This window comes from Bos javanicus, chromosome 21, assembly GCF_032452875.1.
Source record: "Bos javanicus breed banteng chromosome 21, ARS-OSU_banteng_1.0, whole genome shotgun sequence".
NCBI lineage: Eukaryota > Metazoa > Chordata > Mammalia > Artiodactyla > Bovidae > Bos > Bos javanicus.
The window spans coordinates 58,680,462-58,707,709 of record NC_083888.1 but is presented as its reverse complement, the minus strand read 5'-3'; the positions used below and the strand labels follow the sequence as shown (position 1 = coordinate 58,707,709).

General features: G+C 46.8%; 2 protein-coding genes across 4 annotated transcripts in view; both read right to left on the bottom strand.

The window, feature by feature from the left end:
- Positions 1–27,248, bottom strand: part of LOC133234544 (serpin A3-8) — a 46,428-nt gene that overhangs the window by 10,056 nt on the left and 9,124 nt on the right. Inside the window, exons 1-2 of one of the 3 annotated variants that reach the window (XM_061395220.1) lie at positions 14,644–14,727; positions 14,117–14,204 (exon numbers count right to left, since the gene is read on the bottom strand). The exons of 1 other annotated variant lie outside the window; for it this stretch is intronic. The gene's annotated coding sequence lies outside the window, so the exon portion shown is untranslated. Of the gene's footprint in view, positions 1–14,116; positions 14,205–14,643; positions 14,728–27,248 lie in introns of those variants that run through there. One more of the 3 variants, XM_061395223.1, reaches the window with a different exon arrangement.
- LOC133234547 (serpin A3-5) lies at positions 5,073–14,732 on the bottom strand. The gene is made up of 5 exons (XM_061395227.1): positions 14,644–14,732; positions 12,144–12,770; positions 10,042–10,312; positions 8,284–8,431; positions 5,073–7,221 (listed from the first exon to the last, which is right to left on the bottom strand). The coding sequence occupies exons 2-5, from the start codon at positions 12,766–12,768 to the stop codon at positions 7,027–7,029; spliced, it is 1,239 nt and encodes a 412-aa protein (XP_061251211.1). The 5' UTR covers positions 12,769–12,770; positions 14,644–14,732; the 3' UTR covers positions 5,073–7,026.

The window sequence follows — 27,248 nt, the reverse complement described above, 5'->3', positions numbered from 1 at the left end:
ACTTCCTGGGCTCATGGGAAAAACTTGTCCCTTCATCCATCATAGTCACATCCCTCCAGCTATGACAATCCCCAACAATCCCTGCCAGACTTCTGGAGATCCCTGGGGTTCTACCAAGCACAGTTTGCAAACCACTGACTTAGTGATGTTGGGCTTCCCTGATGGCTCAGCAGGAAAAGAATCTGCCTGTAATACAGGACACTTGGGTTCTACTCCTGGGTCAGGAAGGATCCCTGGAGCAGGAAATGGCAACCTGCTCCAGTATTCTTGCCTGAAAAATCCCATGGACAAAGGAGCACAGGAGGCTAAGGTCCAGAGAGGTTGCAAAGAGTTGGATACCACTGAGCACGATGATGGCTTTGAGGTGAGGGTATGGCTTTGGCATGAGGTGAGCTTTGATCCTGAAAGTACTGCTTACCAGTTGTGTGATCCCAGGATATTTATCAAAAATCCGTGGACTTTAATCTCTTTATCTCTAAAATGCAGATAAGAAAGTTTCCCTGACTGGAAAGAGGTGGGGGAGGTGTCTCCATGAAGAGTTAGTCAAATAACACTAGGTGTAAGCTCTCAGTTCAGTTCAGTTCAGTCGCTCAGTTGTATCTCTTTGCAACCCCATGGACTGCAGCACACCAGGCCTCCCGATCCATCACCAACTCCCAGAGTTTACTCAAACTCATTCTATCGAGTCGGTGATGCCATCCAAATATCTCATCCTCTGTCGTCCCCTTCTCCTCTTGCCTTCAATGTTTCCCAGCATCAGGGTGTTTTCAAATGAGTCAGCTCTTTGCATCAGGTGGACAAACTATTGGAGTTTCAGCTTCAACATCAGTCCTTCCCATGAACACTCAGATCTGATCTCCTTTAGGATGGACTGGTTTGATCTCCTTACAGTCCAAAGGACTCTCAGGAGTCTTCTCCAACACCACAGTTCAAAAGCATCAATTCTTTGGCAGCTTTCTTTATAGTCCAACTCTCACATCCGTACATGACTACTGGAAAAGCCATAGCCTTGACTAGATGGACCTTTGTTGGCAAAGTAACGTCTCTGCTTTTTAACATGCTGTCTGGGTTGGTCATGACTTTTCCTTTCAGTCCTTTCAGTTCTTTTCCTTCCATGTCCTTTTAGTCTCCAGTAATTTCCAGAATTGATGATATATTTTGAAGTTACAGAGAACCCCAAAGAAAATAGTAGCTAAAATAAGACTATAGCTTATTTTTCCCTTGTAAGTCCTAATATTTTAAGCAGTGTGTTGACATGTTGATTCCAATTTGTCAGGGACTAGCTGAGCAACTTCATTTTCACTTTTCACTTTCATGCATTGGAGAAGGAAATGACAACCCACTCCAGTGTTCTTGCCTGGAGAATCCCAGGGACGGGGAGCCTGGTGGGCTGCCGTCTATGGGGTCACACAGAGTTGGACACGACTGAAGCGACTTAGCAGCAGCAGCAGCAGCAGCGGCTATTGACTTCCTATGGACTTCCTTTGTAGCTCAGTCGGTAAAGAATCTGCCTGTGGTGCAGAAGACCCGGGTTCAATCCCTGAGTTGGGAAGATCCCCTGGAGAAGGAAATGGCAACCCACTCCAGTATCTTTGCCTGGAAAATCTCATGGACAGAGGAGCCTGGTGGGCTGCAGTCCATGGGGTCGCAAAGAGTCGGGCAAAGAGTCGGGCATGACTGAGTGGCTAACACTTACAAGCTGCTTGTATTCTTCATGTTTTTATTGCCAGGGCCCAGAGGGCTCATTGCTCCATCCACCTTCCATTTAATGGGAGTCAAGAGGGGAAGCTGGCTTGAAACTCAACATTAAAAACACTAAGGTCATTTGGTCACGATGCTATATTCAAAAAAATAGCATCCAGTCTCATCACTTCATGGCAAACAGAAGGAGATACAGTGGAAGCAGTGACAGATATTATGTTTTTGGGCTCCAAATCACTGCGGACAGTGACTGGTGCTGGTTTATTTGCTAAGTTGTGTCTGACTCTTGAGACTCCGAAGATTGTAGCCTGCCAGGCTCTTCTGCCCATGGGGTTTTCCAGTGAAGAATACTGGAGTGGATTGCTATTTCCTTCTCCAGGGTGTTGACTAAAAAAAGATGTACAACTTGAGAGCTGTGAGTTAAGTTTTATTTGGGGGCAAAATGAGGCCTGCAGCCCTGGAGGCAGCATCTCAGACAGCTCTGAAAAGTCAATATATAAGGTTTTGGTGAAGGGGGAGTTCAGTACCATGAAGCACTCAATTTACAAAAGGCTTTTGTTAGTCATGAGGGTCTGATGTCAACTTGAAGGGAGTTAGTGCTTCTCTAGATATGAGGAGATGCAAGGATTGAGATCATAAAATCTCTTCCTAAAAACCTCCAACTGTCTAAAGACCTGTCCCACCAGAGTCCCTGGAGCACAGAGCGCCTCACTGCACCCTGAACTCCCTCAGGGGTTGCTGAGGGTCAACAGCTATAGCAGCATGGGGTTCAATCTCCATAGGGGCAGATGGCAAACGTCTTTGTTGTTCAGTCCTTGGCAATGCTCTTGGTAAGTGCCAATCTGTAGTTGACAAGGGGATCTTCCCAACCCAGGAATCAAACCCGGGTCTCCTGCATTGCAGGCAGATTCTTTTCCAACTGAGCAATGAGTGCACCCATGAAATTAAAAGATGCTTGCTCCTTGGAAGGAAAGCTATGACAAAACTAGAAAGCATATTAAAAAGCAGAGACATCACTTTGTTCACAAAACTCTGTATGGTCAAAGCTTGGTATTTCCAGTAGTCATGAACACATGTGAGAGCTGAACCATAAAGAAGGCTGAACCGTGAAGAATTGATGCTTTTGAATTGTGGTGCTAGAGAAGACTCTTGAGAGTTCCTTGGACAGATAGGAGATCAAAACAGTCAATGCTAAAGGAAATCAACCCTGAATGTTCATTGGAAGGACTGATGCTGATGATGACTGTTCCAAATACTTTGGCCACCTGATGCAAAGAGCCAACTCACTGGAAAAGACCCTGATGCTGGGAAAGATTGAGGGCAGGAGGAGAAGTGAGCAGCAGAGGATGAGATAGTGGGATGGCATCACCGACTCAAGGCACATGAATTTGAGCAAATTCAAGAAAATACTGCAGGACACAGGAGCCTGGCAAGCTGCAGCCCATGGGGTCACAATGAATTGGACATGACTTAAAGACTGAACAAAAACAATTTTTGATGGTCTCATCTTATTAGGCTGGAAAACTAACTTTGTACCCAACACCCAGTTTAGACCATAGAGAAAAGGAAGGACATACTAAACAAATAAATTAGACTATATATATATATATATATATATATATATACACACACGTGGTAAAAAAAGAAATTAATACAATTTTAGTCACAGTAGGAAGCATAATGAGAAGAAAAAGGAGTAAAAAGAAAGCAAAACATCATAAATCTAAATGATAATATAGGGAATACTTGGGAGGAAATATTTTGCAAAGAGAACCAAAGCAATATTTCTCACCCAAGTATGTGATCTTGGCAGCTCCTGGCTGGGCCGTTATGGCTGTCAACCCTTAAGGTGGAGGGCAAGTGATGCCTGTGGTTTCTGAGTTTAGACCAGCACTGTGAGGAAGGCCAAGCCACATGGAAGTAAGCCATGTGCGTGTCCTGACCACAGCTCAGCTGAGATCTTTGCTCACAGCAGCATCAACCACCAGGCATGTGAGTAAGGAAGCGTCCGATGGCTTCAGCCAGCCGTGGTCCGCGAATAAGCACAGGAGACACCCAGAGTGAAACAGCCTTACTGAGCCCAACAGAATTGAGTGACAAAATTGTGAGAGACAGTAACAAGAAATGCGTGTTGTTTTATAAGATGACATTTGTATAACCAGCAAAAATATTTTTTAATGAAGGCAAAGTATTGATTTTTTTTTTTGACAAACAAAATCTTAGACAATTCATTACCAGTAGACCTGCATTACAAAAAGTGTTAAAGTAAGTTCTTGGGACAGAAAGTAAATAGGCAAATAAAAATTCGTACAGAGGAATGAGAGTACCAAAAATAATGAAAAGTGTTTTTTTTTTTTTTTTTCTCTCTTATTGTGAAACTCTTTGATGGGCAATTAACTGTGTGTAGCAAATAAAAGTTTTGCAATGTATTATGGGATTTAACATGTGTAAATTATAGAAAGGAGAACAATTGTACATGGGACAAAGGGAGGAAAAAGCAAGAATATTGAAATAAGGTTTATAGTTTACTTGAAGTGATAGAGTATTATCAGGAGATACATATTGATGAGTTAAAGATTTATTGTACATTCCCAATACCCTGAAAAAATGCACAAACTAAAAAGTATAGGTTTTAATCCAACAGTTGACCAAAACAAAAACATGAAAACTCCTCAAATTATCCAAAAATACAGCAAGAGAAAAAGAAAAAAACAAAATACAGATGGATCAAATATAAAACAAATAGGAAGTTAGAAGATCTGTGCCAGTCATATCAATAATACCTTTCTGTGACTAAAATTAGTGACTTACTCACTCACTCATTCACTCATTTATTTACCAAACGTTCATTAAGTCCACTATGTGTGATGCCTGTAGTCCTGCTGAGAATTCAACGGTGTACAAATATCAGGATACCAGCTTTCAAGAAGCTTTAAATATTATAATGGGCACAGATACTAAAGTCTCAATTAAAATACATTGTAATATATTTCTTTGAAAATAGAGTGGGTCAGGGTGATGGTTCACACCATATATAAAACAAGTCAAAATGGATCAAAGACCCAAGTATAAATGCTAAACAGATAACACTCTTAGAGTACATCATAGAAGTGAATTTTTATGATCTTGGATTTGCAACAGATTCTTAGATCTGACACCACAAGCATGAGCAGTAACAGCAAAAATAGGTAAATTGGACTTCATCAAATTTAAACTATTTTGTGCATCACAAGTCAACTATCAAGAGGGTGAAAAGAAAACCGACAAAATGAGAAAAAATATTTGCAAATCATACATCTGATGAGGAAATTGTATCTAGAATATTTAAGGAATATTTACAGCTCAATAATAAAAGACAAAAAATCCAGTGAAAAAGTGGAAAAAGGACTTTAATAGACATTTTTTCAGAAAACATACACAAGGGACTGCTAAGCACTGAGCACATGCTCACCATCCTCAGGGAAATCAAAGCCGCAGCAAGACATTAACTCAAATCAAGAAGGCTGTATTAATAATAATAATAATAATAATAGAAAATCAACAGCACATGTTTCAAGAATATGGAGAAATTGGGCCCCTTGTACATTGCTGATGAAGAAGTCAAATGGTGCAGTTGCTCTGGAAATAGGTTTGCCGGTTCTTCAAAGAGGTAAATGTCGAATGACCTTGCATGCATGCTGTTAAGTTGCTTCACTGTGTCTGACTCTTTGCAACCCCGTGGACCGTAACCCACCAGTCTCCCTCTGTCCATGGGCTTCTCCGGGCAAGAATACTGCAGTGGGCTGCCATGCCCTCCTCCTCCAGGAGACCGTCTCAACCCAGGGATCAAACCCAGGTCTCCCACACTGCAGGCAGGTTATTTACCATCTGAGCCACCAAATGAAAAAGGAATGAAATACTGAAACACAGGCAGGGTGGATGAATCTTGAAAGTATCATGCTGAGGGAAAGAAGCCAGTCACCAAAGGTCACATATTGTATCATTCCCTTTATATAAAATATTGAGATATTAAATCCAGAGATACAGAAATGTCTATTAGTAGTTACCAGGTCCTGGGGAAAGGTTGTAATGGGCAGTGAGAGCTTAGTGGATATGGGGTTTCCTTTGGGGGTGAATAAAACTGTCAAAACTAAAAAGAAGTGATAGTTGTACAGCATTGTAAATGTGCTAATCACCACTGAATTTTACATGTTAAAGTGGCTAATTTTGTTATATAAATTTCACTTCAATATGGAGAGAGAGACTTAGAGATAAAGTAATTAAATGCCATGCACAGACATTGTGTCTACAATGCATCCTAATTCAGAAAAAAATTTTTTAAGTTTAGGCACCACGTAGGGGAATAATCGGAGAAGGCAATGGCACCCCACTCCAGTACTTTGCCTGGAAATTCCCATGGATGGAGGAGCCTAAGAGTTGGACACGACTGAGTGACTTCACTTTCACTTTTCACTTTCATGCACTGGAGAAGGAAACGGCAACCCACTCCAGTGTTCTTGCCTGGAGAATCCCAGGGACGGGGGAGCCTGGTGGCTGCCGTCTATGGGGTCACACAGAGTCGGACACGACTAAGTGACTTAGCAGCAGCAGTAGCAGGGGAGTAATAACTTGATATTGGATAATATTAAAGAATTATGTTTATTTTAAGTGTGATATGCCGTTTTAAGTATTTTTAAAAATTCTTAGAGTTAAAATAACAGGATGTGTAAGATTTGCTACAAAACAAACCCAAAAGAGGAAAGGGGTTAAGACATAGGGAATAATTATATTGGCCCCATGTTGATAATGACTGAAGCTGCTGATATGTACGTGACATTATATCATCCTCTCTGTTTATGTAATGTCTGAATTTTTCCATGAAAACAAAACAGTCCTTGAGGGAGAGACTGTGCTTTGTTACCCAATCCGTAATGCATCCTCAGGATGAAGTGGATGCTCCATAGTGAATGTTTTGCAAACACTCTATCTGCTGAGCACATATTAACTTTTCTGTTCATGCTGCATTAAAGTGAAAAGTTCTATTAATTTATATTGTTAAATAGATTTATCATTTAAAATCACTCTAGCCATTATGAAGTAGCCATCATGACATTTGAAAGGTTATAAGGCAAGTTCCCATGATGGGTGTAGCCTCACAGCAGGAGGTGACCCAGAGGATGCAGACTCCCTGTGCATGTAGAGCCCCCAGCATCGTCACTGTCACCTTCCCAGAGGTGAGCAGGTGGGGACAGGCAGGGTGGATCCTCAGTGCCCAGGGGCCAGGCTGCACCCAGGACCTGCGCACCCTGCTCCTTAGGGAGGGGACCCACAACTCAGAGCAGAGCTCTAGGCTTGACTGGGGTTTGTGACTTTCCCCAAAAAGATGATGCTCTGGGTGTCTTTGAGAACTACGGCAATCAGGAAGGGCCTGTCGAAACGCACAGTGGTTTTCTGAAAGGACAGTTTTTCTATGCCGATTCCCGTGGCAGCAGCTCCTTCTGTGCCCTCCTCGTCCACGTCCAGCGCAGCACCGTGGACCACCTGTGGGGACACCAGAGCAGTACCCACTGGAGACGGGGCAGGCGGAGGTGAGCAGTCACCTAGCGCCTCTAAGGGGGCTGACATTCACCCACCTGCCGCTGGCCTGTCACTCTGGAGTCTGTATGTTCTACTTATTTGTCCTCCCAACAAACTGTCAACTGGTTTGCATAGCTGTGATACACAGATGTGCAAACTGAAAGCCAAGTCTGTGAGTGATGTGTGCAACACCAGAGAGGCAAAGAACAGGGACTCACTCTCCTAACCCAGAGACTGTGCTGCCTCCGAATTCCCCCTATTATATGGGGAGGGGCCAGGTCAAGGCATTTTTCTTGCAGGCAACTGTCCACAGTCCCTCCATGTCGAAGCAACTGATGGGTGAGCACTGCTTGCTACTCCTCTCCTGCCCCAGCTGACGTGTCCCTGAGCCCTCAGCTCCCTTGCCTAGGATTGGCTTCCCAGCCCTGGACCACGAAGCCCCATAGCATCTGTGCCTCCTTTACCAGGTCCTATGGCAGGTGGGGTGCAGGGGAGCCTGCAGGGCTGCCCAGCCACCCCCACCCCACCATTCACTCTGGCTTCTCTGCCTCTAGGATCACAGCACCAGGACACTGGGTGTTTTCTCGCCTACTCTTAGTGCATTTTCACCACGGTTGCTTTAGAGACTTTGTTAGTACCTATGACCTCTTACCTGCTCCTCTAGGCACCAAACAGGAACCAACAACTATATGCTCCCTTTAAAGATGAAAAGTTGGGGGATGCAGAAATGTGATCGTTCCCCTCTACAGGCAGTGAAAGATGGAGCCTGATATGGGGTCCACTGCTGTTTCCACTCGGGGTCCTTCCCAATGACAGGCTTCTGTGTCACTTTATAATTCAGGGAAGGTGGGACCTGATGTCACTGTGATGGTAACCCAGCTCTCCTGGGCTTGGGGAGTCCCAGGGAGGGAGACTGAGTTGCAGGAAAAGCAATATTTTACAAATTCAATGTGACCTGTCATCTGTCTGGCCTCCACATTTTGCAATCTGATAGGAGGATGAACTGTCCACACTTTAAAGACTCACCTGGGAGACTACCAGGTCCGCGGTCCCTGTGATTCCTGACAGGTCAGCGTCGGTGAATATTTTCTTAATGCCCATCTGGAAGAGGGTGTCATTCAGTTCATAGTTGCTTTTGATGGAAAATTTTGGCAGGTAGAGTTCATGTATTCGTCTAGGAAACAAGGAAAATAAATTTGAACACCTGCTTGAAAAGATGTCTGCCTTTTCCCACCTCACAGCATGGTCTTCCAAGGATTCTTCTTAACCAACCCCCTTCTCCCTGGAATAAGGACTCCTGTTCTCAGTTTCTAGACCCCTCAGGCTAAATCCCTTTATTTTGTTGTTTATCCATTCCAATCTGCAGGAGTCTAACATGCCAGGCAGGCACCAGGGCAGGGGGAGCTTAAGGAGTCTGCAAGGCCCCAAGTGACCTGAGTCCACCCTCGGGGGGGGACTCTGACCTTGCCCAGCTTCCCCTCTCTCTCCCTCTGCTCTCTTGCTCTGGCCTCAATAATCCTCAACCACACCAGGCTCGCTCCTGCCTCAGAGGTTTTGCCCTGTTATTCCCTTGGCCAGAAATGCTTTTTCCCAACACATCCAGAAGGCTCAGTCTCTCACTGCAACGTCACCTAAGGGCCACCCTATTTATGATCACAAACTACCTCTGGATACAGTTTTCTTCTCCCTTTTACTGTGCGTTACTCTCCCCACCTCCCCATTTGTCCCCTCTCAACCTAGCAAAGAATTTATATTTATTTCCAGTCTGTCTTCCACAATTATAGAGTGCCATGAGGACAGAGAATTTAGCGTTTTATTTGCTGACCTACCACAGGGTCTAAGTTAGTCCCTGAGGCAGAGTATGTCCTCAGTTAACCTATTCAACCAGTGCTGACTGGGTGAGTGAAGAAATCAGTGACTACAATGGAAAGACAGTGCCAGTGTGGTCCTCAGAGCCCATCACACCCGGGCCCTCACCTGAATCTATTCGATCCTTCTGAAGAGGAAAAATTAAAATTTTACATAGCCTCCTGCCCGTTCTGCCTCTGTAACTCAGCTTGCTTCTTCCAAAGCCTGGATCACACAGGTCACGGAGTCTCAGAAAGTGGGGACTTTGAATACTAGGAACTGGAGCTTATCTCACTCTCCCTTGTTCAGCTTTTGGCAGTTGCCCAGCCCCTGCAAACCTGCTTAATCGTGCCTGTCCATGCAAAGGGCAGGCATCCTCCACCCCATTTTGACTTCTCTTCCCATGCGCGTGAAATTGCTTAGATTAAACCAGCATATTAACAGCTAGTGTTGTCCACTATAGTCTGCTACAGTCTGTCTATAAAAACTCTGTAACCCCTTTGTTCAGGGCTCAGAGCTTAGAGTGTTAACTCCTCTGGGCCAACGGGCATAATAAACCTGAGTTCTCCAACTCTCTGAATGTGGTGCTTGGTTTCTTGCATATTGGTTTCTGCAACTCTTCTACCTTCAAAAGGAGGAGTCGTGGGGAGAAGAACGTGAGTGCTGGGCATCATGTTGAGCCCTCACGACTCAGCCCTTCTTAGTGTGAGGCGAACCTTCACCTCCTGCCCTTTCAGTTGTCATCAACTTACAGAAGGATTTAAGCACTGAGCCAGGCAGGCTTAAAGGGCAAGGTCATCGTGGGATGGGCTCTCCCTTCCTGCCCCTGCCCTTCAAATTCCTGAGGCCCTGTTGCTGGGGGTCAGGAGTCCAGGAAGAGGGGGAAGGACCGAGAACGCAGCTGAACCCACAGCTCTGGGTCCTGGGGACAGTCACCTGGGCTGCAGGGAGTTTCGCCACCTCGTCAGCGTCTCCGGGGTCAGCTTGGCTTCCAGGTCCTGCATTTTGCCCTCATCAGGGAGGATGAAGAGGGCACTGTCGTTGCTACTGTACGTGAGCTCCACCAGCATGCAGCCCAGCTCCTCGTCCCAGAAGTAAGGGGTTTCCAGGTCAAGGGTCATCATGGGCACCTCCACCGTCTTGTTCTTGCTCACGTGGAACTCTGCCTGCTCAGTGTGTTTGGGGTCAAAGCGGGTCTTCCACTGGGCTGGAGGCGGGGTGACAGGTGAAGAGTCTGTGAGTGCAAGAGCCGCAGTCTCTCCCTCCTCGGCCCTGGTCCTTGAGTGGGGAAGACCCTTCCCATGCCAGAAGCCCCCCATATCGTGTACCTCTATGATGGGCCTGTTCGTGTGCATGTACACCTGGGCAGGTGGGTAAGCCCTTGGGGACAGAGGTGAACCCCGCAGGTCAGCATTGGGAAGCGGGATATGAAACAAAGCTGGTTAGTTGTGCTACATGTGAAGTCAACAGGAATGTGGAGGGCAAGGGAGAGATGGGGATGAAGCTGGGCCTGGGGAGATATGGAACTGCCTGGTCCTTCAAGGGGACATGTTAGTGACCAGGCGTTAGTCGTTGGCTTTGTAGGGAGGACACCCGTTCCCATGGCCTGTGAGCCCGGCTAGAGCAGGAGCCATACGGGGACCCGGAGGGCAGAGGAGGGGGCTTGGGTATCCCCTAAGGAAGATGGAGACCTTAGTGTCAGAGGGTAGGCTTCTTGGGGAGATTGGAGCCCTGGGGCTTCATGGAGGATATACCCACCGCTCCTTCCTGCTTTGTCTCCACCCCTGCCTGTGTCCCCATGGTTAGAGACAGGAGGAGAGGGAGAGCTGGGCTGGTGGGGTACCCCTGGGGAGGAGAAAGTCCTGGGACAGGTCAGGGTGGTAGAAGATTAGAACACAGAAAAGTCAAGGAAGAAACATAGTAGATCTGGCCTGGATAATTAACAATTTTCCAGAGAACTGAGAATATATGTCTTCATTTACAGAGGAAAATACAGATCCAGGAGGGCTACCCAGGGCTCTGCCAGCAGTTTCCAGTTCAGGGCGAATATGTCCCCCCAGTGGGTGTCCCTTAGGCACCCGACCACCCCCTTGCTCAATGATCATTCTTTGTGTCTTTATTCCGTGTCCCCTTTTGCACCGCTGGCTCCGTGTGTGAAATCTTCCTGCCTTCACTCTGCCCCTTATGAGTTTCCAGGATGAGGTTTGCAATGTTGGGTTTCTACCAATGGGACTGGGCCCTGGACCAGCTAGAATCTGGAAAAGAGTCTGTCCTGGGTATTGTCCTTCCTTGAGGCTTCCCTCTGGGGTTGGCCTTGCCAATGCTACGCTCATAGCTATAACAGCTGCTGGCCATAGCAGTTGGCCAGGCTGCTCAGAGGCTGTCACAGCATGAAGCCAGCCAACAGCCCCACCTGCACCCGCTGAGACCAAGTCCACTTAGACGGAGTCCAGGTCACACACAGCCCACAGTGTACAGAGCAGTGGCCTTCCTTGTATGTGTTGAAAGAAGCTGGGGTTCCTGGCCACTCCAGAGTGACCTTAGAGGAAAGCTCCTTTCTCCAGGTAGTCAGGCAAGTTTGAGAATAATAAGGCTCCCTACAGCTCAGATGGTAAGGAATCTGCCTGCAATGCATGAGACCTGGGTTCCATCCCTGGGTTGGGAAGATCCCCTGGAGAAGGGAATGGCGATCCACTCCAGTATTCTGACCTAGAGAATTCCATGGACAGAGGAGCCTGACAGGCTACAGCACACGGGGTCACTGAGTCAGACACAGCTGAGTGACTTTCGCTTCACTGTGGCTCAGAAAGGATTAACAGCTCCCCAGCCCTTGTGTGTTGCAATGACAGCTGTGATTTAGAAAACCCCCAAATAGACAAAGACTATGACAGGGACAGGGTTTTAGTGCCCAAGGTGTCCTCATTGATGACATCCTCCTCTGTACTGCCCAGCAACAGAACTGGCTGAGCTGAAATAGAAATCGCTCTGAAGACACAAAACTAAGCGTGTGTTTCCTTCTGAGACAAGCAGGCACCCACCTTTAAAGTAGATGTAGTTCACCAGGACCAACACCGTTCTTGGGGAAAGGTCCTTGAACAGCTCCTCAATTTTCCCCTGGGTTTTATTCTTCACATAGTCATTTATTAGACTCTTGGCAGCTTCAGGATCCCTGAAGTTGGTCGGGAAGGCCTCGGAGGAGTACAGCACACGGGCATCTTCTATGAACTTGTCCAGCAGCTTCAGCTCCTCCTGCACAAACATGGCGTTGCCCACGCTCAGCTGCAGCTGGTTGCTGGGTCGATTGAGCGCCTGCAGGAGGTGCTGGAAGCCCTGGTGGATCTGTGTCTCCTGGATCTCCGTGAGGTTGAACTTGAGGCCTTCCAGGATCTCTGTCAGGGTGGGGCCACGGGCCCCCAGAGACAGGAAGGCCAAGGCCATGGAGACACTCAGCGGGGAGAACATGACATTCTTATTGGGGTTCTTCAAAGCCAACTGCTTGTAGAGGCTGAAGGCGAAGTCGGTGTTGCTGGAGGCTAACGTGTGGCTATCCACCCTTCTGCGCTGGTCCTTCACCACCACATTCTCTGGGAGGCAGTGGACACTGCGGATCCCAGCCATCAGGAGCCCCAGGGCCAGGAGGAAGGAAGTTCTCTCTGCCCTCATGTCTGAAAAGCAAAGCTCCTTTCAGTCTCCACATGTCAGATGATGTCCCAACCCCCGCCACTGTCCCCCGTAGTCTCTGTTCTCTCAGCCCTGCTGCTCTGTGACCTCCCACAGGTAGGAACCTTCCTGGGCTCCCAGCACACACGAGGAGGCTCTGGGCTCCCTCTCACCATTTGATCAAGTGCTGTGATCGTTAGCAATTTCTCCAGTGGAGAGACTGGGCACAGAGAGAGGAAGGGGCTTTTCCAAGGTCACACAGCAAGCAGTGGAGGAGTGAGAGTAAGAAGCCTGGGATGCCTGGCTCCAGGGTGGGGAAGCTGGTGATGGGTGTGAGGTGCTGTCCAGCGAGAACCCATCTCCCTCTTCCTGGGAGCTGACACTGTCAGAGGGGCCTAGGAAGCAGGGCTCCTTTCCCACTGTGCCCCCTCTCTGTCACCCCAAGAAGGAGCTCTGCACTGATCAGAGGACACAGCACCTCTCCCCACCTCTGAGGACAAGGGTGTGACCTCAGGGAGGCTCTCCTGTCGAGGTGCCTGGTCCCAGTGAGGGTTCAGGAGAGAGGCCGCCAGAGGCAGCGGGAGCCATGCTGGAGCCTGGCTGCCCTGAGGAGGGCTGGTGTAAAGAACAAGGAGGGCAGAGCGTTCTGCTCAGCCCCTGCCACGTGGACATGTGGAGGGTGTTTCCAGCAAGAACCGGGAAGGGCCTCCTAGTGGGGAGAAGCAGGGTGAGCTCAGAGCTTCAGGGATCTGGTTGAGGATTTTGTTTTGGCCAGTTGTGAGTGCTGTGTGGTGACGAGCAGTGACTGAACCTCTCTGATCCTCAGTTCCCACCTTTGTCCAACATTTGGAATGGCTCCGGTGACATACAGGAAGAAGGTGCTGGGCTCCTAAGAGGAGTTCCAGACGTGTCACCCCCTCCACTGGCCACCCTCTCTAGGACTCTACAAGCCAGACTGTGATCCCTGGGGACAGAGGACCAAGCTACTGCCAGAAGCCTCAGGAGAGACTGAGGTCAAACTGGTGGCCTCAGCAAAGAGGGCTGTTTCCCTGCAGCCTCTGCCCTTCATCTCAGAAGAGAGAGGGCTGCTGGGGTGGGAGGGGGAAGGCGAGACAGACAAGAGGCAGAGATGGGAGGAGATTGGAGGGGAGAGGACGACGGCTGTAGGGCAGGAAGCTGAGCTGATTCTTGTCCAGAGACAAGGGAAAGGCCTTCACACAAGCCTGGGGAGAGAGGCGATCGATTGCCTAAACTGTTAGTTTACTCAGGAGTGATACAATGGTTTTTTCCCAAACAGGTTAACCATTTTCTCCCAAGACTTATTCCTGGAGGAATTGTGCTTTTTCATCTGTTCTGGTTGGAGGGTTGCCTCTGCCTCTGAGAAGCCTGTCTCTCCAATGCCGAACAGACGCACCTGACAGTTAGCTTGGCCGGGGGTCCTGGAGGGATAGTGAAGAGCAGGAATCGCCCCTGGAGACCTCTCTGCCCAGAGGGACCTGGTGCACTAATTCCGTCCCCAGAACTATCTGAGAGCAGCGCCCTGTGCCAGGCAAGGAGACGCACCTCAGGGCCCTCGGAGGACCTCTGACCTGACGCTGGATGCACAGCTGGATGGGGCACAGCTGGCTCAAATCACAACCCCAAAGACTCAAAAGCAGAAATGCCCCCAGAAGCCCTGGTGGCACATCCCTCCCTTTGCAGGATGAACACTGAGACCCAGAGAGAGGACTGATCTTCAGAGGACTCAGAACCCTCCCAGCATCAGACACACGTCCTCCCGCCTCCCTCCTGCCTCAGGTTCTACCGACCCCTGACCGAGGCCAGAGCCACCTGGGAAAGGGGTCCCTTGGCTCCCCGTGTGGGAGCATCACGGATTACCTGCCTGTGAGAGCGGGAGGTGGGGATGGATCCGCAGTCACCGTCTGCCTGGATGCAGGGGTTTCATGACTGCGTTTGTCTATTTATCCTGCAAAGACCTCTTCTCTGGCTTGCGAAATGTAGGAGGGAACAAGGCCTCTGACTGGAAATGGGCAGATGAACATTTCTGGTAAGAGGATTCATTATGTCTACTCAGACAATCTAGTTAACGAAATAGATGTTTTTCCCCTTAAAAAAATAGCCAGTAAATAAACACACATAAAAACCTTTCCCATGTTAGAGTTCTCTTCTGCTTCTGAAATACTCACTGAGGAAGATGCGACAACTCAGAAAACATCAAATAAATCACTTAAACTACTCCAAATTATTGTTCTTTTTAAAGAGTTATTGACTCTGTTTTATTAGTGTTTTATTCCTGGTCTGATATCCTCTTTAAGGATCATGGAGAAACCCTGAAAATGTAGAGAAGGGCTTGTAGAGTATTTCCCAGAACGCTAGCGCCCAGGGAAATCCAAGTTAACATTGTGTTGTGTTTATTAGTCACTTTTCTTTGAAGTGTGTGTGTGAGTGTGCAATACACTATTTTTTACAGCTTGATTTGTAAGTTGAAGCACTCCTCCCCCACTCCCACAGAAGTACTGTGAGTCTGAGGTGCCCAAAGAGTGTCAGGAATACCACTGTCTGGGGCCTCTGGTCTCCAGCACCATCTGTTTGGGGGACCTGCTGTGACTTGGACATCACTCTGCTGTCCTTCATTATTGGTTCACCCTAAGAGTGGATTGTCCTCCTTTCTTGACCTTGAGGTCTCCTTAGCTGTCTCAGTGAGATAATTTCAGGTATTTTCTGTGCTCATGGGAAAAACCTGTCCCTTCACCCATCATAGTCACATCCCTCCAGCCATGACAATCCCTGCCAGACTTCTGGGGACCACTGGGGTTCTACCAAGCATAGTTTGCAACCAACTGACAATGATGTTGGGCTTCCCCGATGGCTCAGCAGGAAAAGAATCTGCCAGTAATACAGGACACCCGGGTTCGACCCCTGGGTCAGGAAGGATCCCTGGAGCAGGAAATGGCAACGGGCTCCAGCATTCTTGTCTGAAAAATCTCATGAATAAAGGAGCACAGCAGGCTAAGGTCCAAAGAGGTTGCAAAGAGTTGGACATGACTATGAAGGAAGCAGCACAGTGATGGCTTAGAGGTGAGGGTATGGCTTTGAAATGAGGTAAGAGTCAATCCAGATAGCACTGCTTACCAGCTGTGTGATCCCACAATATTTATTGAAAATTCATGGACTTTGATCTCTTTATCTCTAAAATGCAGATAAGAACACTTTGCTTTCTGGAAAGAGGTGGGGGAGGCATGTTATGAAGAGTTAATCAAATAACTCTAGGTGTAAGCTCAGGTAGGACAGAATTTTGTTTCTTTTTCATAGTGCTGCATGCTTACTGAATCTCATAGATGTTCATTGACAGTAAGACACTCAGACGGTAAAGAAGAGTTTGGCCTCATCTGTCCTGAATTCATGATCTGTGCCCTTTGAGTCTCCAGTAATTTCCAGAATTGACTGTACATTTTGAAGTTGCAGAGAACCCCAAAGAAAATAGTGGCTAAAACAAGACTACAGTTTATTTTTTTCTTGTCCTGATTTAAGCAGTGGTGGGTTGAAATGGTGATTCCAATTTGTCAGGGACCCAGCCTGCTTGTATTCTTCATGTTTTTTGCCAGGTCCCAGAGGGCTCATTGCCACATCCACCTTCCATTTAACGGGAGTCAAGAGGGGAAGTTGGCTTGAAACTCAGTATTCAAAAAATTAAGATCATAGCATCAGTCTCATCACTTCAATGGCAAATGAAAGGAGAAATAGTGGAAACAAAGGCATATTATTTTCTTGGGCTCCAAATCACTGTGAACAGTGACTGCATCCATGAAATTAAAAGATACTTGTTCTTTGGAAGGAAAGCTATGACAAACCTAGAGAGCATACTAAAGACAGAGACATCACTTTGTTCACAAAGGTGTGTATAGTCAACACTATGGTTTTTCCAGTAATCATATAAAGATGTGAGATCACATCAGTCACTCAGTCGTGTCCAACTCTTTGTGACCCCATGAATCACAGCACGCCAGGCCTCCCTGTTCATCACCAACTCCCAGAGTTCACTGAGACTCACGTCCATCGAGTCAGTAATGCCATCCAGCCATCTCATCCTCTGTCATCCCCTTCTCCTCCTGCCCCCAATCCCTCCCAGCATCAGAGTCTTTTCCAATGAGTCAACTCTTCACATGAGGTGGCCAAAGTACTGGAGTTTCAGCTGTAGCATCATACCTTCCAAAGAAATCCCAGGGCTGATCTCCTTCAGAATGGACTGGTTGGATCTCCTTGCAGTCCAATGGACTCTCAAGAGTCTTCTCCAACCCACAGTTCAAAAGCAACAATTCTTCAGCGCTCAGCTTTCTTCACAGTCCAACTCTCACATCCATACACGACCACAGGAAAAACCATAGCCTTGACTAGATGAACCTTTGTTGGCAAAGTAATGTCTCTGCTTTTGAATATGCTATCTAGGTTGGTCATAACTTTCCTTCCAAGGAGGAAGCGTCTTTTAATTTCATGGCTGCAGTCCCCATCTGCAGTGATTTTGGAGCCCAGAAAAATAAAGTCTGACACTGTTTCCACTGTTTCTCCATCTATTTCCCATGAAGTGATGGGACCGGATGCCATGATCTTCGTTTTCTGAACGTTGAGCTGTGAGCCAACTTTTTCACTCTCCTCTTTCACTTTCATCAAGAGGCTTTTGAGTTCCTCTTCACTTTCTGCCATAAGGGTGGTGTCATCTGCATATCTGAGGTTATTGATATTTCTCCTGGCAATCCTGATTCCAGCTTGTGTTTCTTCCAGTCCAGTGTTTCTCATGATGTACTCTGCATATAAGTTAAATAAACAGGGTGACAATATACAGCCTTGATGAACTCCTTTTCCTATTTGGAACCAGTCTGTTGTTTCATGTCCAGTTCTAAGTGTTGCTTCCTGACCTTCATATAAATTTCTCAAGAGGCAGATGAGGTTGGACCATAAGGAAGCTGAATGCTGAAGAATGGATACTTTTGAATTGTGGTGCTACAGAAGACTCTTGAGAGTTCCTTGGACTGCAAGGAGATCAAAACAGTCAATCGTAAAGGAAATCAAGCCTGAATATTCATTGGAAGGAATGATGCTGAAGTTGAAGCTCCAAAGACTTTGGCCACCTGATGTAAAGAGCTAACTCATTGGAAAAGACCCTGATGCTGGGAGAGATTGAGAACAGGAGGAGAGAAGTGAGAGGCAGAGGATAAGATGGTTGGATGGCATCACCGACTCAATGGACATGAGATTGAGCAAACTTGGGGAGATGTTGAAGGACAGGGAAGCCTGGCAATCTGCAGTCCACGGAGTCACAAAGAGTCAGACATTACTTAGAGACTGAACAACAACAATTTTTGATGGTTTTATCTTATTAGGCTGGAAAACAAACCCTAGATGTAAGGCAGGGGGAAGATAATTTTCTATCTTGGTGAGGGGAAAAAAAAGTGTACTTTGGAGCACGGTCCCAAGATGGCGGAGGAATAGGACAGGGAAACCACTTTCTCCCCTACAGATTCATCCAAAGATCATCTGAATGCTGAGTGACTTCCACAAAACAACTTCTGAATGCTGGCAGAGAACAGCAGGGACCCAGAAAGGCAGCCCATTCTCTTCCAAAGGAGGTAGAACAACTTATAAAAGACAACGAGGCAAAAGAGTTAGGGATGATAGAGACCCATCCTGGGGAGGGAATCGTGAAGGAGAAGTTTCCACACAGCAGGAAACCCTCTCATCGTCAGTTCTGTGGAGAGTTTTGGAATCTCAGAGGGCAACATAACTGGGAGGAAAAGAAAAAAAAAACACCACAGAATATGCACCTAACCACAACTGCCAGCAGAGAAGTAGCCCAGATACTCACCTCTGTCACCAGCAAGTGGGGGCTGGACAGGGAGGCATGGGCTGCATGCTTAGGATAAGGACTGGGCCTGAATCCCCTGAGGACAATCTGAGGGAACTTAGGTGAGACAGCAACCCAAACTGTGGGATATCCAGAGAGAAAAAAGAGAGAGAGAGAACTTTCCAGCAAAAGGCTCTAACCTAATGTGCAACCTGGCCCTCTCATGGAACAAAGGATTGAGGGAACACCAATGGAAATCTAGCCACCTGCGTACAAGCCCCTCCCCCACCACCGGAGGCAGAGAGGCAGGCGAGCCACAGCCAGAGTTGGAAGGCAAGGGGCAATCTCGGCCCCAGAGACAGCACCCTCCACCAAATGTGAGCAGGCCCTCAGTTACTAACCATGTCTTCCTGGGATCCTGGATGGTTGACATCCGCCACGAGGGTCGCAGACTGACATCAGCTCCCTAGAGGAGACACACAGCATACCTGAGACGGTGCTCTCCGGGATGGGAGTGAGGGGGTGGAAACAGAGCAGCTGGGACCGGGGAGGTGATTAACATGCATGGCCCACCTGGGACAGTGCACTCACCAAGCACCTGGTCACCTGAGCTGCTCGGATCTGGGAAGGGCACAAATCACACGCCCAGCTGAATCTGTGCCCTTGTGGAGTACACAAGAAACTCAACCTGAGCAGCTTAGACCTGGAAAGTGCACGGAATGCAGGCCTGCTTTGGACAGTGCCCCTGCAGAGCAACCTGGAGCCTGAGCAGTGTAGACCCGGAAAGCACATGCTGCTGTGAGCTGGGGCAAAATCAGTGTGGTCCACACACTGCGAGCACTCCTGACACACGCCAGTGATGTTTGCAGTGTTCCTCCCTCCCCACAACACAGCTGAACAAGTGAGCCTAAATGAAGTGCCCAGCTTCGCCCCCTGGTGTCAGGGCGGAAATTAGGCACTGAAGAGGCTTGGAAAGAGAGGAAACCAAAAAAAACAAAGAAGAGGGAACTGCTCTGGAAGTGACAGGTGCAACAGATTAAAACTCTGTAGTTAACATTGACTAAGCATTGGAAGGGGCCTATAGACCTTGAGATGGAGAGGGCAATGGCAACCCACTCCAGTACTCTTGCCTGGACAATCCCATGGACAGAGGAGCCTGGTAGGCTGCAGTCCATGGGGTCATGAAGAGTCGGACACAACTGAGCGACTTCACGTTTACTTTTCACTTTCATGCATTGAAGAAGGAAATGGCAACCCACTCCAGTGTTCTTGCCTGGAGAATCCCAGGGATGGGGGAGCCTGGTGGGCTGCCGTTTATGGGGTTGCACAGAGTTGGACATGACTGAAGTGACTTAGCATCAGCATAGACCTTGAGAAGAAATACAAGCTGGAACAAGGAACTATCTGAAACTGAACTCACTCTACACTGCCCCAAAAGCTCCAGAGAAATTCTTAGATATATTTTTACTACTATCACTTTTAAATTTTTTTTAATTTATAAGTTCTTTATTACTCCTTTAATTTTCATTTTTATAACGTACTATTACCTTGCAAAAAAAGACCCTATTTTTAAAGCAAATTCCATATATATATTTCTTAACTTTTGTGATTGATTTTGTTTTGTATTTTTAATATTCTTTTTTTGAGAGTCTAACCTCTACTCTCAAAATTCTCCAAGCCATGTTTCAGCAATACATGAAGCGTGAACTTCCAGATGTTCAAGCTGGTTTTAGAAAAGGCAGAGGAACCAGAGATCAAATTTCCAACATCTGATAGATCAACGAAAAAGCAAGCGAGTTCAGAAAAATATCTATTTCTGCTTTATTGACTATGCCAAAGCGTTTGACTATGTGGATCACAATAAACTGAGGAAAATTCTGGAAGAGAGGGGAATACCAGACCACCTGACCTGCCTCTTGAGAAATCTGTATGCAGGTCAGGAAGCAACAGTTAGAACTGGAAATGGAACAACAGACTGGTTCCAAATAGGAAAAGGAGTACGTCAAGGTTGTATATTCTCACCCTGCTTATTTAACTTATATTCAGAGTACATCATGAGAAATTCTGGGCTGGAGGAAGCACAAGCTGGAATCAAGATTGCTGGGAGAAATATCAATAACCTCAGATATGCAGATGACACTACCCTTATGGCAGAAAGTGAAGAGGAACTAAAAAGCCTCTTGATGAAAGTGAAAGAGGAGAGGGGAAAAGTTGGCTTAAAGCTCAACATTCAGAAAACGAAGATCATGGCATCCGGTCCCATCACTTCATGGGAAATAGATGGAGAAACAGTGGAAACAGTGTCAGACTTTATTTTTTTGGGCTCCAAAATCACTGCAGATGGTGACTGCAGCCATGAAGTTAAAAGACGCTTCCTCCTTGAAAGGAAAGTTATGACCAACCTAGATAGCATATTCAAAAGCAGAGACAATACTTTGTCAACAAAGGTCCATCTAGTCAAGGCTATGGTTTTTCCTGTGGTCGTGTATGGATGTGAGAGTTGGACTGTGAAGAAAGCTGAGCGCCGAAGAATTGTTGCTTTTGAACTGTGGTTGTTGGAGAAGACTCTTAGAGTCCCTTGGACTGCAAGGAGGTCCAACCAGTCCATCCTAAAGGAGATCAGTTCTGGGTGTTCTTTGGAAGGACTGATGCTTAAGCTGAAACTCCAATACTTAGGCCACCTCATGCGAAGAGTTGACTCATTGGAAAAGACTCTGATGCTGGGAGGGATTGAGGGCAAGAGGAGAAGGGGATGACAGAGGATGAGATGGCTGCATGGTATCACCGATTCGATGGATGTGAATTTGATTAAACTCCGGGAGTTGGCGATGGACAGGGAGGCCTGGTGTGCTGCGATTCATGGGGTTGCAAAGAGTTGAACATGACTGAGCAACTAAACTGAACTGAACTGATTAAAAAGAATATATTTGAATCAGTTCTAATGAGGTAGATGAAACTGGAGCCTACTATACAGAGGCAAGTAAACCAGAAAGAAAAACACCAATACAGTATATTAACACATTTATATGGAATTTAGAAAGATGACAACGATGACCCTATATGCAAGAGAGCAAAAGAGACACAAATATAAAGAACAGACTTTTGGACTCTGTGGGAGAAGGCGAGGGGGTGTTGATTTGAGAGAACAGCATTGAAACATGTATATTACCATATGTGAAATAGATCATCAGTCCAAGTTCGATGCATGAAACAGGGCACTCAGAGCCAGTGCAATGGAACAACCCAGAGGGATGGGATGGGAGGGAGGAGGGAGGGCGGTTCAGGACAGGAGACACTTGTACACCTATGGCTGATTCATGTCAGTTATGCCAAAACCACCACAGTATTGTAAAGTAATTAGCCTTCAATTAAAATTAATTAATTAATTTTTAAAAAAGTACACTTTGGATGAAAGACTTCTATCTAATTTCCAAGAACATTTGTACCCAACACCCAATTTAGACCATAGAGAAAGGAAAACCCATAGAGCAAAGAAGGACATACTAAATAAACAAATCGACTATGATATGGCAAAAAACAAAGTAAGACAATTTTAGTCACAGTAGGAAACCTAAGGAGAAGAAAAAGGAGTAAAAAGAAAGCAAAACATAAATCTAAATGATAATATAGGGAATACTTGGGAGAAAATATTTTGCAGAGAACCAAAACAATACTTTCCATCTTGGGATGTCATCTTAGCAGTTCCTCGCTGGGCCGTTATGACTGTCAACTATTATGGTGGAGGCAAGTGATGCCTGTGGTTTCTGAGTTTAGACCAGCACTGTGAGGAAGGCCAAGCCACATGGAAGTAAGCCATGTGCGTGTCCTGACCACAGCTCAGCTGAGATCTTTGCTCACAGCAGCATCAACCACCAGGCACGTGAGTAAGGAGGCGTCCGATGGCTTCAGTCAGCCATGGTCCGTGAGTAAGCACAGGAGACACCCAGAGTGGAAACAGCCTTACTGAGCCCAACAGAATTGAGTGACAAAATTGTGAGAGACAGTAACAAGAAATGCGTGTTGTTTTATAAGATGACATTTGTATAACCAGCAAAAATATTTTTTAATGAAGGAAAAGTACTGATTTTTTTTTGACAAACAAGATCTAAGACAATCCATTACCAGTAGACCTGCATTACAAAAAGTGTTGAAGCAAGTTCTTGGGACAGAAAGTAAATAGGCAAATAAAAATTTGTAAAGAGGAATAAAGAGTGCCAAAAATAATAAACATGTTTTTTTTTTTTTTCCCTGATTGTGAATTCTTTGATGGGCAATTAACTGTGCATAGAAAATAAAAGCTGTAGTGTATTATGGGATTTAACACGTGTAAATTATAGAAAAGGAACAAGAGCACATGGGACAAAAGGGAGAAAAACAAGAATACTGAGATAAGGTTTTATGCTTTACTTGACGTGATATAGTATTATCAGATATGTGTTGATGAGTTAAAGATTTATTGTACATTCTCAATACACTGAAAAAATACACAAACTAAGAAGTATAGGTTTTAATCCAACAGTTGAGTGAAACAAAAACATGAAAACTCCTCAAATAACCCAAAAATACAGCAAGAGGAAACACAAAACAACACAAACTACAGATGGATCAAAGGCAAAACAAATAGAAAGTCAGAAGATCTACCCCAGTCATATCACTAATCCCTTTTTGTGAGCAAAATTATAGCTGGACTATAGCCTACCAGGCTGCTGTGTCGTTGGGATTCTCCAGGCAAGAATACTGGAGCCACGCCCTCTTCCAGTGGATCTTCCCGGCCCAGGGATCAAACTCACTTCTTTTAGGTCTCCTGCATTGGCAGGCGAGTTCTTCACCACTAGCGCTACCTGAGAAACCCATCATTCAGCCTTATGGAAACGCGAATCAAAACTACAATAGACACTACCTCAAACCTAAGAGGGATATATTAATAATAGATACTAAACAACATGTGCTGTCAAGGATATGGAGAAATGAACCCATCGTACACTGCTGGTGAAAATGGTGCCGTTGCTCTAGAAATCGGTTTGGTGGTTCTTCAAAGCGCTAAATGCAGAGTGAGCACATGAGCCCGCAATTCCCTGCCTATGTACACACCCAGGGAAAATGAAAACATGCGTCCACAGAACAGTGTGCACGTGAATGTGTAGAGCAGCTTATTTATAAAACCCCAGAAACCTAAAACAGAAAACGATCAGCAAGGTGACAAATGCATAATCACGGTGCTGTATACGCAGACAACGGAACACGCCTCAGCCACAGAAAGGAGCGGAACACCGATACACACGCAACGCGGATGCATCCTGAAAACATTATGATACCTGAAAGAAGCTGGTCACCAAAGGTCACATATCGTATTATTCCCTTTATATAAAATATCCAGATGTTAAATCCAGAGACACCAAAATCACATTAGGAGTTACCATGCCCTGGGGAAAGGGTAGAATGGAGTGAGAGCTTAAAAGGTATGGGGTTTGCTCTGGGGGTGATTACAATGGTTAGACACTAAAAAGAAATAATAGTTTCACAGCATTGTGAATGTGATAATCATCATTAAATTTTATACTTTAAAATGGTTAATTTTATGTTATGTAAATTTCACTTCAGTAGAGAGAGATCTAAGGACAGAATAATTAAATGCCTCGTGTAGGCATTGTGTAGACATTGCTTGGATCCTAATTTTAAAAGAATTTGATTTTTAAGTTTACGAACCCATCAGGGGAGTGATAACTTGAAATTTGATAAAAATAAGGACTTATGCTTATTTTTAAGCGTGATATGCCGTTTTAAGTATTTTTAAAATTCTTATGATTAAAATAACAAGATGTGTAAGATTTGCTACAAAACAAATCCCAAAGAGGGAAAGGGTTAGGAGGCAGGGAATAATTGTATTGGCCCCATGTTAATAATGACTGAAGCTGCTGATATGTATGTGAGTTTATGTCATCCTCTCTATTTGTGCAATGCCTGAATTTTTCCATGAAACCAAAAGTCCTTGAGGGAAACACTGTGGTTTGATTCCCAGTGCTTAATGCATCCTCAGCATGAAATGGGGGCTCATGAGTGAGTGAAGGAAGGAGGGAAGGCGTGGATACCGTGCATATCATCATAACCCTTGTGTTCCTTCCCTTTACAACATCAAGCGAACATCAAGAGAAAGAATTGAAGATCCTGACAAGTCAAGGAAAACTGAGACTGTGTGTGTTTATGTCCAGGCAGTAGATGAGCAGAATAAAAATAAGTCATAGGAAACAAGACTCTTAAGAGTCCCTTGGACTGCAAGGACATCAAACCAGTCCATGCTAAAGGAAATCAGTCCTGAACAGTCACTGGAAGCACTGATGCTGAAGCTGAAACTGCAATACTTCAGCCATCTGATGCAAAGAACGGACTCCTTGGAAAAGCCCCTGATGCTGGGAAAGATTGAAGGCCGGAGGAGAAGGGGACAAGAGAGGGTGAGATGTTTGGATGGCATCACTGACTCAACGGACGTGAGTTTGAGCAAAGTCCGGGAGTTGGTGGTGGACAGGGAAGTCTGACGTGCTGCAGTCCATGGGATTGCAAAGTGTCAGACACGACAGAGCGACTCAACTGAACTGAAGTAAACAAAACTGGGAGCAGATGGAGTCTGGCTCACACCCATTAACCCATGTTCACCCTGCTTCTGCACTCAGTCTGGAGGCCACCTGAGTGTCACCCCTGCCACCAGGCCAGCTCGGGAAGCAGAAGGCCTTCGAGCTGTAAAAGTGTTGCAAACACTCTCTCTGTTGAGTACATACTAACTTTTCTGCTGCATTAAAAAAAAAAAAAAAAGCTGCTCATCTCCCTTCAGGAGCACCCAGACCTGGATGCAGATGCACCCTGGGCTGTAACCAGCTCCTTGCACACCTGGACCCAGGACAGGAGGGTCGCAGCCCTGAGCTGGGGCAGCTCACAGTCTCCTCCAGGCAATGCCAGGTGGCCCCGGCCAAGGGGCAAACAGCCATGAGCATCAGCATTCAGGCAGGAGAGGACGTAATTCTCAAGAGAAAGACTCTCGGGATGTTCGTATTGCCTCTGGATCCATCCGACTCGGGAAGAACCATTTCAGTGACCTCCTGTCTTCTCACACATGTTCATACATGTACACACGCACACTCTCTCACACACACACTCTACCGTTTATCCCACTGTCGATGAGAAAACTGAGGGCCAAGGAGGCCCACCCCTGTGCCACGGGGCAGAGTGGGCTTTCTCCATCTCACCGACACCCAACAGACTGTTTGTGCCCATTCCAGTGACCCCACATCTCTCACCCTCAACTCTTTCTGCCCTAGGCTGTGTCCGCCCACACTGAGTCTCAGACCCATGACTGCATGTCTCTCTGGGCCATGTTTTCAGGCCTCTCCACCTCCATCCTCAGCCATGCAGTTGGCATCTCAAACTCCACAAGGAGGCTGCTAAGGAGGGATACAGAGAGCCCATGACTCGGAAGGGCGAGCACCAGGAATTCCTGAAATCAGACGTCAGGGAACCCCTTGCGGAGCCTGGCAGATCTACATGACATCATGGTCCCCTCTGTCCCATCTCAGGCTTCCCCCTACCTACCTGCAGGGCAAATATCACTCAGCAAGTGATATTGGCTCCAACACTGGAAATCAGCAGAGACCTTGGAGCTAAGGAGACACCAGAGCATCCTATCAGGAAACCCACCTGTCCCTCACGGGGGAAGTCTTGACCTTAACTCTCATCCTCCACTGGTCAGGATCCCCTCCTACCTCCTCCATCCCACGCACTCGGCTCTCTCCAGGGATTCTGGGCACCAGCCCCCTGGGTTGTTCCTGTGCAGCCCCGGGTTAGCGGTGCTGTCAAGCCACATCTGATATCTATCCCTAAGGACTGTGCCAGGCTGCAGCCTTGTGGCTGGTCACCCCACCCCCTGAGTCTCTCCTAAGTTCACACAAACAGACCCAAAGAACTAGCAGCATCTTTATCACGCACAAGCCAACTCCAGCCCAGCTCTTGCCAGGCTGAAGGCTGAACTCTAGAAAAGTTGACTGCACCCCCTCTTAGCTCTCCTTCTCTGGCTTTCCAGCCAGGGCTGGGCTTCCCTCATTCTGCTCATCTTGTCCTTGCCCCGCCCCCCTGTGGCTTTAGTCACTGCATCCCAGAAACCACTCATTCTCCCTTTACCCCTAAGTCCCCTTCCCTGTCCGCTGTCTGCCTCTCCCGTGGTCCTGGGGTGACGGCTTTCCTCCCTGGCTCCCCGCTCCTCCCCACTCTGTTCCTCTCCCTGGTGCCTTGCCTTTGGGTGTCCTCCTCTTTGCACCCCTTGGCACTCAGCTTAGGGGACCTCCTTCCATCCGTGCTCACCTGTCCATCCTGGGAGGATCAATCCTGATGCTTCCCTCCTGCCTGGTTCTCTCCTGAACTTCCCCTGAGCAGATGCCTTCGCTGCCTCCTGGGAACCATGCAAATCTCCTCACATCAACCCTCTGTTTAAATCCCTTTAAAGCTGCCTAGGACCCCATGGAACTTTCCCAGAACCCTCACTGAGTCCCAGGTCCCCGGTTCTCCAGCGGTTCCATCATGGCCCTGTGCTCCCTGCCGACCCTCACTTTCTGCTCCAGTTGTGCCCAATTTCTTTCCCTTTCTTGAAAATGCCCCCCTC